This window comes from Notolepis coatsorum (genome assembly GCF_963971535.1).
Source record: "Notolepis coatsorum genome assembly, chromosome: 17".
Lineage (NCBI taxonomy): Eukaryota > Metazoa > Chordata > Actinopteri > Aulopiformes > Paralepididae > Notolepis > Notolepis coatsorum.
This window is the reverse complement of record NC_140181.1, coordinates 108,170,597-108,186,675: the sequence shown is the minus strand read 5'-3', so window position 1 is coordinate 108,186,675 and position 16,079 is coordinate 108,170,597. Positions and strand designations below refer to the sequence as shown.

General features: G+C 41.2%; 1 protein-coding gene across 2 annotated transcripts; it reads left to right on the top strand.

The window, feature by feature from the left end:
- Positions 1-14,615, top strand: mtg2 (mitochondrial ribosome-associated GTPase 2). Of its 2 annotated transcripts, XM_084332737.1 has the most exons (6): positions 1-530; positions 1,525-1,672; positions 6,219-6,334; positions 9,596-9,814; positions 11,122-11,260; positions 13,888-14,615. In XM_084332737.1, exons 1-6 carry the CDS (start codon positions 312-314, stop codon positions 14,283-14,285), a joined length of 1,239 nt encoding a protein of 412 aa, XP_084188863.1. In that variant the 5' UTR covers positions 1-311; the 3' UTR covers positions 14,286-14,615. The 2 variants fall into 2 exon arrangements, with proteins under 2 accessions (XP_084188863.1, XP_084188864.1); XM_084332738.1 differs by lacking the exon at positions 6,219-6,334 and having other exon boundaries at positions 11,141-11,260.
- Positions 14,616-16,079: the final 1,464 nt, after the last annotated feature.

Genomic DNA, 16,079 nt, shown 5'->3' with positions numbered 1-16,079 from the left:
CTTCCTCCAGTCCGTTAGCTAAACAAACAGCTAGCTAACGTTAGGTCACTAATATGTGTATATATATGCACATTATTGTCCATTATAGCTTGGATTTGCTGCTCGTTCGTGTTAATATCTAAGTGATTATTTGATTCCATCGACCGGTGTGTTGACAGAATCCTGACTAGCTTGTTAGCAGTGATAAGTCAGCTAGCTGCTGTTAGAGCTACAGACGAGCTAACTGGAGAGATAACCCCTAACGTGTCCCGAGTTAGTTTGATGAGTTGCTGCTAAGTTAAAATAATAACGCGTATCTTAAGTATATCACAATGCTGGTCACGTTGACAAGGACTCAAAGCCAACGGTGGCTTTCTCAAGAGATAACGTTAGTACGATTAGTTACACAAGTGTGTGTGAGGAGAGACTTGAGCACCTTGTGGAGACACAGCACCACCTCCAGTGGAACCAGAACCCTGACCACCACGTGCTCCCTGTGCGCCAAGGTCCGAGGGATCCAGAAGAAACCAGAACTTTCTGAAAAGAAACTGGTATGTGTTCATTTAAGCTAGGTTGTGAGCTCAAATTCAACTTTAGTGTCAAATTTCTATTGTGCAACAAGACATGCAGACAGTTTACGTTTCCCTTGATTGATTGATTGATTGATTGAAAACTGTATTAACATATTGCAGAATGGGTACAGTACAGCTCAATACACAATTGTTAAGGGGATGCAGACCAGAGAAATACTTTTGTCTTGTTTACATCAGGGTCCCCCATTTTCAATTCATAATGACATTAATGACATACATGACATACAGATATTATCATGATATTTCTGACATACAGGTATACAGTACTGTTACATTTGTGACACACAAGATATGCAAATATACAGTACTGTTAAACAGATCCTAACAGAAAATATATACATACGAGGGGGAGGAAACTGTACATTAGGAGGGGGTGGGAGGGGGGGTTTGGACATTTACGGGGGCCATACAGATATACAGATGTATATCATGACATTTATGACAATACATGACATACAGGTATCCAGTACTGTTACAAGATATGTACAATATATACAATAAATTAGAATGAGCTGTGTATATTACCATTCATTTGAAGTTATTCCTCTGCTATTATGGTGAGATGCAGTGGTGCAGTGGCAAATTGACAGTAGGTCAAACGCTCCACGCGCGTGCGCGCGCATGCACAGTTTTTTTTGGCTGCTCTCGTCCTGCAGCTGGATACTATTGCCTCACAGCGTGGCCGTCAGCGCGAGGCCCAGAGAGCGCCGCTGGCTCTGCGGCTCTGCAGCTGCATGCTTCTCCGGGAGTCCGGTTGGATAATGCCATGTAAAAAGCGATTGCGCGTACTTCAGCCTCAGTGACCGAGGTATAACGCCGTTATACCGAGTTATACCAGCACTGCACCACTGGTGAGATGTAGGCTGTAATTGCTTGATTCAGCTACAAGTCCAGAGATGTACGCTGAAATTCTTCTAACCATTGCCATCTGTATTTGTATGTTGTTGAATAGACCCGTCATTTTATTGACTACCGTAATGTGAAGCTGCTGGCTGGGTCCGGTGGGAAGGGGGCCTGCACCTTCCACAGCGAGCCCAGGAAAGAGTGGGGCGGACCGGACGGAGGGAATGGAGGAGACGGGGGCGACATCATCATCAAAGGTAAGTAAGTGAGGCCAGTGTGTCTCAACTTAGAATAGAATATAAATACTTTAATCATCCCGAGGGAAATTTGACACTACAAATCGCTCAGAGTAAACATTTAGACCAGGGGTCAGCAACCTTTTTGACATGGAGTGCCTGTTTGAAATATAGTTGTAACTAGTGTGCCTCAACAATATTCCATGCATCGTAATTTTTTCCCCTCATAATCAGGTCTTTATTTTTTTTTTCTTTTTTTTTTTAAACTTTGGCCATTCCGCTGCCTCTTTTCTGCGTTTATAGCATTTTCTCTGGTCAAGAATGACCGACAGAAACAGGTTTTGAATGGGTACAGATGGGGGGAAGACACTCTGAGAAAGATACAGCTGCAGTCCGGGAATCGAACTCGCTAACCCCAGATCCGTGACGAGCACGGTTGTCCCCGGCGCCGAAATAGCGCTCGAGGTACGCGGTGAGCTACTGGAGCTCCCATAATCAGGTCTTTTTAATGATAATTTTTACATTATTACATCATTATTGTTATTGTTATTACTAAATCTGAGTTGGGGGGGGGGTGGGGGGGTGGGGGGGGGGGATGCAATGCAGACAAACAGCTGCATACAGTGCAACCATTTCACTCACATTTGCCCATTCATTTTTGGACACATCACACCATAGCTCCACCTACAGGCCTAATGGAGAACACCAGGAGAACACCAGGATGTGAATGGAGGGTGAATGTGAGGTATATCGTGTAAATAAGTTTTGATTGATCGCAAGACTACACTGTAAAAAAATAAATAATAATAAGTTACCAGAACTTACAAATATTGAGTTCAGTTACTGTGCATTAAGGTTTTCAGTTTTCAATCCATAATAAGTTAACAGAAAAATAAGTACACAACCACATTATTTCAACCTAATAAAACTATGTTTATTGTCATTGTTTTAAGAACACAAGTTGACTTGGTAATACTCACATTTTACTGAATGATGTAGCAATGTATTTCCAGCTAAATTGAAATAATAAACAAATAAAGGGTCTCAATTAAATATGTGGTAGTAAAAAGAACCTGTGGGAGGATTTCAACAAGATAAATGCGACAACAGTGCAAAATATTTCACTATAATATTTCAAAGCAAAAAAAAAAAAAAAAAAAAAAAAATTATTTTAATGCTGCCCCCTGTGCATATGAAAATGCCCCTGCGTGCCTATGCAGGCACGCGTGCCTAGGGTTGCCTACCCCTGATTTAGACGGAACAAAGTCACAAATAGGAATAACAAAACAAATTGCCTAAGAATAGAATAGGCCTAAGAATAAGATAATAATAATAGAGTACGTACCGGGATTCACGTTATGTATATACATTCTAGTATAAAATATACAGAAGTCTACAGTAAGTATAATATTGAGCAGTGTTGTTTTAAAAGTAAGAGTCCAGGAAGATGGTAACTGTCACCCTGTGCCTAGTGAGGCAGTGAGGCACAGTGATGCATTATAAAGTCTGATGGCTGTCGGAATGAAGGACTTCCTGTGCCGTTCAGTGCTGCATTTAGGGAGTGTGAGCCTGGCACTGAACCTGTTCCTCCTGTCAGCCAAGTCTGTGTATAGTGGGTGGGAGGGGTTTTCCCTGATGGCATGGAGTAGGGCTGCAACTAACGATTATTTTGGTAGTCTACTAATCTGTCTTATTTTTTCGATTAGTCGACTAATCTAACGATTATTTCTGTCACACCCTCCATCTCTGCTTCCTGTGGGCTTCCTTTTCCGGGCTCTTATCAGACTTCTTAGCTTAACATAACAGACGGACAGTAAGTTTGGGGGAACTAATGGGATAATTGGGGTTGCAACAAAAGTGCAACTAGGGCTAAAAACACAATGAAATAAAATAATAATAATAATAAATAATATATCCTTCTTAGCAGACTTCTTAGCTTAACATTCCAGGGAACTAATGGGATAACTGGGGATGTTGTTTGCTCCTGACAAGAGTCTCAAAGTCTGGGGTGATGGTAGACAAAGCAACTCTGAGGTCATGCTCAATGTCAAATCTGTTCCTCTGCTTTGTCTTCAGCTGGACCAGAGCTGAGAAGCCACTTTCACAAAGATCGGTAGTGCAATTTTCTTTTTAAAACGGGAGGAGGCTATAATAAAAACAAGCGCCCTTCATCCAAATCCACCCACACCGGATTTCTTTTAACGAAAAAATTTATTATATGTTATCGGAGCTATCAATAACGTTATCGAGTTTATCGGGATGACGTCATAATTGCTGATATCGGCCCGATAATTATTGGCCTGATAATTATCGTGCATCCCTACTAACTGATCTGATGCACATATGACCCACTCTGGATGAATCATCTAACGCTGCCCACGGAATTATAAACGATCCCCCGCCCATCCGGTCAACATCAGATGATGCGTAGAAACTTCTAGAAGTACGTCCAGTTGAAACTTTTTATCTCGCACAGATTCCTACCAAACTGTATTTGATCATCAATATAATGCATTTAGGGCTATAAATCACGTTCTGAAGAAAGCTGCAGAAAACGATAAAAACATACTTATACTTTAGACCATATTTTAGTATGAATATGTGAATGAAAAAGTTTAACGTTGCTACACCCTGAACAATACATATAGGACATTGAATGGGCCATAATAATGGCAATGTAGCAATAGAATTTAAAAAGTTATAGCCCTGCAAAGAAGGGGAACTTCTCCATAGACAAATAGAGCTGGCGGAGGATGGTATATTAACCTTAAAACCTTAAAAATATGCTGCAAAATAAGAAAAAAATATATGTTTTACTGTACTCCTGAATTATTTTACTTTTTAAGGCTTTTTTAAATCTCCCCTGAGAAGTACACAACTTCAACCCATCACTAAGGCTATTTGATGAGAGCCGATGGGTTTGTCTCTATCTATCTCAGTTCACTTACTCGAGATATAACCCTGTGGCCGCCCGATATCCCCCAGCGAGGTGCTAAACTCGCTAAGTTCTCGGGTCAATTACTATTTCTATCAAGCTTACTTCATAGTCACTAGTTTAGTTATATCCAGTTGATATGAAATATAAGCATAGAAGAGTTGTTAACCTCTTCTTTGTTTGTAATAAACCGAATGTATGTCTGGGAGAACTCTTATTGCCTATAATAACAATAATATTATTATCATAATTATTATCATCATTATTATCATTTTACGCAAGGCCTGTAATGCTACTCATTTGAAAGTCTGATGATATTACTTCACCGTCACCACCGCCACTATCCTCATTTGTGAGGAAAGGCCTGTAATGCTACTCATTTGAAAGTCTGATGATATTACTTCTCTTTTAATAAGTTTTACTACTGCCAATAGTGTAATATTAGCATACTAACACTTAATCATTATTTGCATGCCCCAGTACCCCTTATCAATTCGACAGGTCCATCAGTCCGTGGTACCGATCGTCCGGTCCTGCAGTGACTAGATTCTCAGTTTCCCACAAACCCGATGGAGCCCGTCTTACACAGAGATACCGGAACCTGCAAACAACAAACAGTGCCATATATATATATATAATATCCTCTATATAACTTTTAGCTGAAAAGCAGTAACCAGCAATTGATTCAATCTGCATGGCTTCCAGGATATAGCTATACCGTTACCTCAGACGAGAGAAGGGCGAGGCCAGCGTCGTGACACATTGCGATAGAAAACAGTCCACGAATTCAATAGATATTATAAAAAAGTTGTTTAATTAGAAAAAAGCAAGTTACAAAAGTGACTTCATTGGAAATGTCCAATTCAGTTAAAAGAAGTATAAAACAAAACATCTCTTATCTAGCATAGCATCGAAGATGAATGGTGTCTGAAGTCAAAAATCTAAATCTGCTCGACGAGACTGAAGCTGTGACTTTTATACACAGGTCCGTAGCGTCATATAGTAGGCACAGTAAAACACTCCTCTTTCCAACTTGTATCTTTGCCATTGGCTCCTGTCTACTCCACCAGCCAATCAACACACAATTCAGCAAGGATGAACTCTCCTCCCCTTCTAGTTGTTACAGTAACTTGAGAAAGTAATAGATTTCTTATGGCCGGGGAAAGTCCCTAGGACGTCATGTTTGCAATGACCCAATTTCTACAGAAAGCAGATATAGCATATATATACATGTACTATTCAATACTCGTATACTTAAACACTGATTGACATGCCCAAACATCATATATGTATTTTGTAGTTTAAATATATAATAAACATAAGCTTAATCCTTTATATCCTATAATTGACAGAGAGAACAGGATGTCATAATAAAAAGTGTCACTAGTTGGCTGTGACTCTCAACACCCCCTCTGTCATCTTGTTCGGTCATTTTCCACTGTCTTAATAGCGTCTGTACGGGGGGACGGGATGGCGATTGCGGGGTCACGATGGCTGTGACTCATCACTATTCCATACTGTAGTTTAACTCCCAAAATTGAAACACATCTAGCTTACTTTTTTACATGTTTTAAGAATACATAACCCTCTTAAATTATACTTTCCTTCTCTCGACATCCATGCTGCTTTCAGTCGACCGCCGCATCAAATCCCTGGCACAGGTCACCCCGGTCTACAAGGGAAGAGACGGGGAGTCGGGTGGCAACAAGAACTGTTACGGGCGGAACGGCTGCTCCACCTTCATCGCTGTGAGTTCCCACACCAGGGCCCTGTTCCTCGTACCTGGCTAACTGAGTTAGCCGGATAATTTTCAGCATAGCTTGACTTAAGCCAGACCTTTCCGTTCCCCGCCGTCGGATTGTCTAAATCGCCATGGTAACAGATCAGAAAGTTTGAACCTGGTCGAGGGCAGAGTTTAGTTCAGTTAGCTGGATAACCTGCATGGCCACGCCCTCGCAAAGAAATGCAGCTCCCTTCCTGAAATAATTCTCGGTCTAGATCCCATTATACCATTCTGAATTATGTTTTTGTGCTTCGTTTTTCTAGAGGGGGCTTTTGGAATGTAAAATAATAGACCTAAAATGCTGATAATAAATCATATTCAGCCTATGAATTTACTTTGTCCTATATAATGCACGTCATATATACGGATACGGCGCTCGCGCTCGCGACACACAGTTATTTTAATAACGGACTAAGCGGATCATTGCAAATGTGAATCCTGCTGGGATATTTTTAATGAATGAAACCTATCGGGCGTTTGGCTCTGATTAGTTTAATATTCTTCGCTGTGTATTTGCTTAACGGAGCGCCCGGATTGTGTTTCATTCAAGCATACATTGAAGCGTCTATGCGCGGATTGTGGATATGAATTATGAGGAATCTGTGGATTGTTTAATTGTATCACTGTCACTGTGACACTGACAGTGTCACACGTTATTGTGATATTGTAACTGGGTTTAAAATATATGAGGAGATGCGCTGTTTGATGGATTTGATGTGACGTGACTTGATAAATTGAATGAGCCTTTGACGTTTTTGATTAATGAATTTGAGAAAATGCATTTATCTTTTCAAGCACTGTTATCTGATGATGAACATGAGGTGTCACTGGTATAAACCAAAGGTTAATCAATTCAATGCATGTATGGATGAAATAGATTAAAACCTGATTAATAGTGTAACTGCAAGCCTCCCTCCAACCCTCTCTTTGGGAACCATGTATAATATTTATATAGTACATAATACATAAGCACATACAGTTTAGATATCCTCATAATATAATTTGTATCAATTAGATATACTATTTGGGCTTGTTTTTATCCTTATTCTGAAAGAGTTGAACTAATTATTTTCGCTAGCAAGATCTCATTTGATTATTCATTCCATTAAGCCTACTGCCAGTAGGCACATTTAAAGAAATATAATCTGATTGATTGGGGCAATGAGGGACTTAAAATGTGCCTATAGATTATGCATTTAACTTGTCTGCGAGGCTATTGAGCCGTACTGTATTGTACCCATTCTGCAATCTTTTAATAAAGTTTTAAATCAATCAATCAATCAATGGCGTTAGAAAATCAGGATTTCTGCGATCGACACATGCTGCGCAATTATCCTGAGTATCAAGTCTGGTTAGAATTAACGAGACTGAATCAGGGTTCGAGGAACAGGGAAAGCGCGGATTCAAACATCGGGTTAATTGAATCTGGATAATGGGACTTTTGATCGACTTAATTGTATGGGGAATAGGGCCCAGGGGTTCTGGTTGTAGAGTAGCCTTCGTTACTTACTGGGGGGCTGCCCCCCTGTCTTAATGCTTATTTGTGAATATTATTGTGATGTCAGAGATGTGTATACTTTTCACAAGAAATTGCTAATTAAAGGGCAAGTTCAGATTTTCTTTTGTTGACCCCTACTACAGTATCTCCTACTTGCCAATGATGTTGTCAATCGGGTCCAAGTGTTTCCTTATCTCGATCCCTGCTGTTGTGCCTACTGGAGACCCGCAGCTCAGGCCAGGTAAACTGGCCCATGTTCCATGTTCTGCACGAGCCCTGGAATAAATGCAGATACCTCCTTTGGGTCCACTGTGGTGTGGGTTTCAGCTTCTATTTCAGGGCTCGACGAACAGCATGGATTGTGCTGAGAAAGGACTCTACCGATCAAGAACATGAAAAGCAGGAAATGGGGCTAGGAGTTAACCATTTCACTACCACACTACATAAGGTTAACCCTTTACTTTAACCGTCTGTAGTGTGTAGGGGTTCACAAACGGTTCACAAAATACACGGTTCGGTTCGTATCACGGTTTTGTGGTGACGGTTTTCGTTCGATATAAATAATATATATATTTTTTTAACACAAAAATATAAACATGTTTCTCATTTATTAAAATAAAAATAAATAAAAAGGTTTACAGCGGTTTGCCTTAAATAATGTTTGGCACACAAAGACCAATATAGGCTACATTTGTCAAAGTATTAACATTTATTTAGACTAACATTATTTAAATAATGAGTGCAACACAGTAATTGTGAAACAGTGTTCACACACGGAACTGTCTATCTATGGGTTGGGAGTCCGCAGGGACAATTTTGCGTGTGGTACCTTCGTTCGCGACTCTACCTACAGTGGACGTTGAGTGGAGTCTAATCGAGTTGATACCATGCAGTGGGAAAGCGGCAATAGTCCCGGTTGGAGTTAGTCAACACAATGTTAGCCTTCTTGGATGTTGAATAAACGTCATTGTCTTTCGACACCCCGCCTCAGACTCCCATTTTATCCTCTGCTAGCTACGGTAACATTTCATTGATGTCTGATAATGATTTCACTGGCTGTATTGGAGCTGGCGGGCTACCAACGTGCGTTGTACTTGTAGCGTCACAAACTGTGCTAACGTTATGGAAAGATGTAGGCCTATGTAATGTTAATGCCAAAGTCATAATGAAGATTGATTTATATTGCGCTTGCCATTTCCACGCACTTTCTACGAACTGACTAGCGCCTGCTGCTGCAGCTGGCGCTTCACCTCTCTGTGCCAAATGAAGACAACTTTTTATTTTTTTTGCATCCCCTGAACCGAACAATACCCACACGGGCCGAACCGTGGAGGTCATGCCGAACGGTGTACGGTTCGAATGCATACCGTTCCACCCCTAGTAGTGTGATAGTAAAGGGTTAACCGGCTGTAGTGTGGTAGTGAAAGGGTTAACCGGCTGTAGTGTGATAGTAAAGGGTTAACCTTCTGTGGTGTGGTAGTGAAAGGGTTAACCCTTTGTCGTGCGGCAGTGAAGGGGTTAACCTTCTGTATTGTTGCAGTGAAAGGGTTAACCATTTGGTAGTGAAAGGGTTAAGGAGGGCATTAAAAACTACAAAAAGTAAACTAAGACCTTACTGACCAGTCTAACTAATCCACTATGAGGGGGCAGCCCTGTTACATGCAGCAATTCCATATTTTCACTACCTTGGCTGTCTGGTGGTGACCTCTAACCTCCCCCCTCACACAGGTCCCCGTGGGTACTGTGGTGAAGGAGCAAGGCAAGCTGGTGGTGGACCTCGCTCAGCAGAGTCAGGAGTACGTGGCCGTGTTCGGAGGGGCGGGAGGCAAGGGCAACCGCTTCTTTCTGTCCAACGAGAACCGCGCCCCCATGACGTCCACACCGGGCGCCACGGGCCAAGAACGCCGCCTGCAGCTGGAGCTACGCACCATGGCCCACGCCGGACTGGTGAGGCCAAGGGGGAGAATAATGTCATTCAGGCCACTGGTTCCCAAAGTCTGGGTCGGGGTTCTGGCGCCCCATCATGTTGCAAAATATAAGCAGTGGTTTTATTCAGGGGTGTAAAGTACTTGAGTAATTGTACTTTGTTACAATACTTAAGTACTGTTTTTGGGGATTTGTACTTTACTCGAGTATTATTAGGTTTGTATACTTGTACTTTTACTCAAATACATTTCAGAGAAAAAAAAACATACTTTTTACTCCTTACATTTAAAATGCATACCTACAAAGTACAAATCTCGCAGGTCCAACCATTTAATTCGTATATATGTTTCTTTGGCCGAACTAACGTTAACGTTATTAATCCTTTATTTAAAAACAGCCAATCAAATCCCCATCAATGGAAAATTAACCCGCCCATACCCATGCTGATTGGTCCTTGTGCAAGACTAGAAAGCGGGGATCTTTGATTAAACACCTGCTATCAGAAGAATAGACAGAAAAAAAGTTTTTATTTTCTAGTACTTAAGTACATTTAAAAGCAGAAACCTTTTGACTTTTACTTAGTGTGTTTTTAGCCAGATACTCTGACTTTTACTTGAGTATGATTTTGAGACAGTACCCATACTTTCACTTAAGTATAATTTCTGGGTACTTTTTACACCCCTGGTTTTATTCCACTGGTATTTCATTCACCAGAAGTTGGCACGATGAGGGAATGGATGGTGGAACGAACTTCCCCACCACAGTCGGGACAGCCGAAACCCTATATTATCTGAAATGAAGAAGGAAAAAATCCTAACCTTCATACTATCATGCACTTTGCTATCTAAGGGATCTTCCTTGCCTATATCACTACCTACTATGCTAATATGTCTTATTCAACTATGCACTCAACACTGTAGCACTCGAGTTCAACACTGTTTGATGAACAATGTTACTGACCCTTAGCGGCCAGAGTTGTACCCTTTCCTGCTGACTTGTTGTACACAACTTGTCGCTTTGGATAAAAAAACATCACTTAAATAACTACATTTAAATGTAAAATGGGTATGAACAACTGTATTTTTATCATATAATATGATATGATCAAAATACAGTAGTTCATACCCATTTTACATTTATTATATATATATTATATGATATATTTTTAAAAATGTATTTACTGGATGTCCATAACCACAGATGTATGCTACATGTGATGAGTGTGATGAGGATGCACTTTGCACACCGCTTTGATTCAGGACAGATTATTACATCTTTGATTTTGTCCGAAAAAAAAAGTTATCCATTTGACTTCACCAACACTCCAGGTTGGGTTCCCTAACGCAGGGAAATCATCCCTGCTGAGGGCGATCACCAACGCCAGGCCTGCGGTGGCAGCCTACCCCTTCACCACACTGAACCCACACGTGGGGATCGTGAAGTACAGGGACCATGAGCAAGTAGCAGGTAATGTGAAGATCCTCTACCACCAAGGTCACTGACACGCTTCCTGACAGGGAAACACAAGACCACGCTATGAACGTTCCTGCAGTGTTGTCACGACGATACCAAAGTTATGACTTCCATACCGGTCCGATACCAGCTTAAAGGAAAACTATCTGGCTGCATGTTAGCGTAGCTTAGCACAATGAATGGAAGCGGACATGACCAGGGGTGGGGCTAGGGGGTGGCTACTTGGGCTCAAGCCCTGAATGTTTTCTGAAAAGCCCTGAATCTATTTTCAAAACAAAAAAACAAATATTATACATTTTTCTTTTCTTTTTTTGACAATTAATAATTGTTACATGAAAATATGTTTGCACCAGATTTAGCAGAAGCTAATTTCCATCTGTAGTCTATCCAGCTGCTAAATTTATTTGAGTGAGTTAAGTCTTGGTGTTATGGTAGACTCAGACCTAAGCTTTAAATCACAATCAACAAGTTGACAAAAACATAATTCTTCCACCTTAGAAACATAGCTAAAGTACGGCCATTTATAAATCAAAAGGACGCTGAAAACCAGATCCATGCCTTTATCTCAAGCCGACTCGACTACTGTAATGCACTCCTTACCGGCCTCCCGAACATGGGGATACGTGGCTGTGTTTGCAGGCCTAAAGCTATATTATATATTATAGCTATGGATCTAATAATATAGTCGATTGTCATTGAGTTTCTTCCGGTCAAGATGCAAAAAGACAGATAATTTTTCCATCCATACATTTCCGTTTTATACCGTCGTGAATATGACTGTAGTTTCAGGGTGGTCTGGTGTCATTTCCAAAATGACAGACACCAAGCCACATCGTTTCAAATGGAGTGCAATAGCGGCCGCAAGGTGTTAGGCGGCGGTATTGGACTTTTGAGATCTCAGACCCATCCCCAGTGATAACACAGGCTGCCGGCATGTCTTTATGAATGTAAATATCGAATAAAAGAAAAAACGATGAAAACCCGACTATACTCTGGTTTTCGGGGTCCTGGCGCTCAACGTTCGGCGAGTTAACCCTAGATCTTAGATCCTAATATGAAAAACTGTGATTTAATGTTCTATGTCTTACCTTGACTTTGTCTATTTTGCTGCTATCTATTTTATGCTTTATGTCTGCACTTTATGCATTGCTCTTGATCTGCCAATGTTGTGCTCATTTTATGCCTGTCTTTTTGTACTGCTGTAAAGCACTTTGAGCTGCAATTCTTGTATGAAAGGTGCTATACAAACAGTGTATTATTATTATTATTATTATTATTATTATTATTATTATTATTATTATTATTATTATTATTATTATTATTATTATTATTATTATATATTTTTTTTCCCTCCATTTTCCTCCGATTTTCTCCCATCCCAATGTTAGTCGTATGCCAATTCCCAATCCCCTTCCTGGTCGCTGCGCACTTACCCCCCACAGTCAGATCATCTGGGAGAGTGGAGGCTATCACGTGCTTCCTCCGACACACGTCCAGCCAATCAACCGCTTCTTTTCACCTGGCAGCGCGGATTCTCATTGAGAGGGCGTAGCGTGTGGAAGGATCACACTATCCCACTCAAGTCCTATCCGCGCTTAGCAGGCGCCCCGACCGAACTGTAGGAGTCGCTGTTTACAATGACCCGGACCCACCCCGCCAGCTTCTCCCACCCTCTAATACTGCCAATTGTATTAGTGTGAACGGCCAGCCAAGCTGGTGACAACCCCGGAGCTGTGAGCTCGATTCGAACAGGCGAATCCAGCTCACAGCTCCGGGGTTGGTGACGAACACAATCTCCGCTACGCCACCTAACCGCCCTATTATTATTATTATTATTATTATTATTATTATTATTATTATTATTATTATTATTATTATTATTATTATTATTATTATTATTATTATTATTATTATTATTATTATTATTATTATTATTATTATTATTATTATTATTATTATTATTATTATTATTATTATTATAAATTATTATAGTTTGCTTCATTAATTAAAGGGTGTGAATTTAATTGTTCTCTAGTGCCTTTTGTCCGCTTTAAGGTGGTGGTATAAATTAAAGGTTGTGGTGTCGAAGTAAAAAAAATCCCGGATCTCCTACGATCCTAAATCCGCCCCTGAACATGACTGGGTAGCCTTTGGGAGAGGTGTTAGTTGGACAATGCCTAGGCTACCCAGTCATGTCCGCTTCCATTCATTGTGCTAAGCTAGCCTAACATGCAGCCAGATAGCTTTCTACTGAACGCACAGAGAGGAGACTGGTATCTATCTTCTTGTCTTTCTCTGGAGAAGAGGGTAAGCTAATTTCCCAAAATGTTGGGAGTTTTCCTTAAGTATCACGATACTGGTTCTAAAACGATACCACGGGAAAAACCTAAAACATCAGAAAAGTATTGGAATATAATATTGAGAGAGGGAGAGGGAGGGAGGGAGACGGAGAGAGAGAGAGAGAGAGAGAGAGAGAGACCCTTGCTTCTATGACATTTGTATGGCCTTGTTAAATTTTTTCTAAGTCATGCACTGAATAATGTGAGTTGTGATATATTTAGCCGTCTTATTAAACACACTAGTGTACCGGTGTATATGAACGTCCTGTCCTCTCTGTCCAGTGGCAGACACTCCGGGCATCATCCGCGGGGCCCACCTGAACCGCGGCCTGGGCATCTCCTTCCTGCGGCACATCGAGCGCTGCCGCTTCCTGCTGTTCGTCCTGGACCTGTCCGCTTCGGAGCCCTGGACCCAGTTCCAGGACCTGCGCCACGAGCTGGAGCAGTACGAGCCGGGCCTGTCCCGCCGGCCACACGCCATCGTGGCCAACAAGATGGACCTGCCCGAGGCCCGGGGGAACCTGGAGGCCCTCAGGGGCCGCGTCACGCAGAGGGTCATCCCCGTGTCGGCCCTCACGGGACACAACACGGAGGAGCTGGTCCTGCACCTTAGAGAGCTGTACGACGGCTACATGCAGGGGGACGGCAGTGAGACAACGCACAAGCCCACTAGGTGGTAGGGCTGACCTCGAATAGTCGACTAATCGATCGAAAGGAGCCGTAGTCGACTGCCAACCACTTAGTCGAATGAAAAAAGAAATTATATATATATATTATTTTTTTGGGATCATTCTTTCCAAAAGAAAATAGGTATAGAAGCATGGCTAACACTAATGGCACGCATACCAGCGAGGCTAACTGCCTAAGAAAACGGGCACAAAGGCACTGAAAGAGGATTTCACCCGTGTAATGAACACACTAGACAAATACAAGATGTATCCATCAGTGGACCAATTGCATGCTTTCGCAGAGGACAAGAAGCCTTCAGTCGACTCCTTCAGACATTAAGCACCCCCCACAGCCCAAATGGAATGATAAAAAAAATATATATATATATATATATATAGGCCTATATATATATATATATATATATATATATATATATATTTATAATCTTATTTTATTTTTATTTTTGCATTCGGGGCGTAGTCGACTATCGGCAAATTTTGGCCGATCAAAGTCGACTATCCAAATCCTTAGTTGGGGACAGGCCTACTAGGTGGTAGTAAAAAAACATCTCCTAAAGGCTGCTTCCACACCTGCCAACCAGTAGTTTGTTTCAATTAAATGGCTCGAAAGTATATTTATGAAATGTGTTGAAATCGTTTAATAAATTGATTTGAATATTATGGTTCGTACGGGTGCTGGAAATCCTTGAAAATGCTTGTATTTCAATGTGATGTTTTCAAGGTTTGAAAAGTGCTTGAATTGTGTATAAAGTGCTGGAAAGTTATTGAAATTGTAATTGCACTGTATATACTTTCATAATAAATTGATATCTGACTGAATAGTTCGGTTTTTAGATAAAGAAATAAAATTTCGGAGATCGCCTTTCACACAAAATTAAGGAGTTCTCTCTCGAGCCTCGCCACTCGCGTGCCCGCCCCGCCAACGGCACCTCCGCCCCTCCTGAAAGCTTGCTTTAATCCCAGTAACGAGCTAACGTTAGCAAGCTTCTTATTGAATTTAAGACGTTAGCAAGCTAGTGAGCTAGCGTTGCCACAGGCGGCTATGTTTATTGTTCATGTTGACAATGACAAGCGACACCGTATATTAACAACGGGAAACATGTTAGTTCATGCCAACCGCTGAGGCCAGCCGACGAAAGATCTCGTTTTTAATCGTTATTTCTTTTTATTAGCGATTTCCATTCATGTTTCATCAATCTAGCATCACGTTACCAGTAGGGATCTGTCTGAACTCGAACAGGGAAAATACCGCCCCCTATCGTCTCCGGATGGTACTGCATCCTTTGGATTGGATTGAATGAAACGCATGGAGAAAAAAAAGTCCTGCTTCCACATTTTACTTGTCAAACACATAAACGGAGACGATCCAAGTAATCGCCCACCACCAGAACAGCGGAGAATGTGTGTTTCCAGTACCCAGCGTTGGATCAATAAACGCGATCGATATTTGGAATGGCGATCAGGAATTGGAATAATCTTTTTGGAGAACATCTGATCTGAGGTAAGGAATCTATTTTACCAGTCTTGGGATAATCAGAGCTATTTTCACCTATATATCAGCGTGTGCCATATGTGTGTGTCTGTGTGTGTGCGATCAGGAAATAAGATAATCGACTTTTCAGCCCGCTTCTATAGCGTGCATAAGTACACACATACTATCGATAATCTAGCGTTTATTTGAAAACTATTCATAAATAGGCAGAAAAATTACTACGTGTTGTGTGTATTCCAGTAAAGGGCGTTTATCACAGAATCTTAATTTTTTTTCTGGAACTTTCAAAAAAC

Coding starts and splice junctions, on each gene's coding strand:
- mtg2 (XM_084332737.1), top strand. CDS start 312: ATGCTGGTCACGTTGACAAGGACTCAAAGCCAACGGTGGCTTTCTCAA. Junction 1,673..6,218: donor GGGCGACATCATCATCAAAG/GTAAGTAAGTGA, acceptor TGCTGCTTTCAG/TCGACCGCCGCATCAAATCC. Junction 11,261..13,887: donor GGACCATGAGCAAGTAGCAG/GTAATGTGAAGA, acceptor CTCTCTGTCCAG/TGGCAGACACTCCGGGCATC.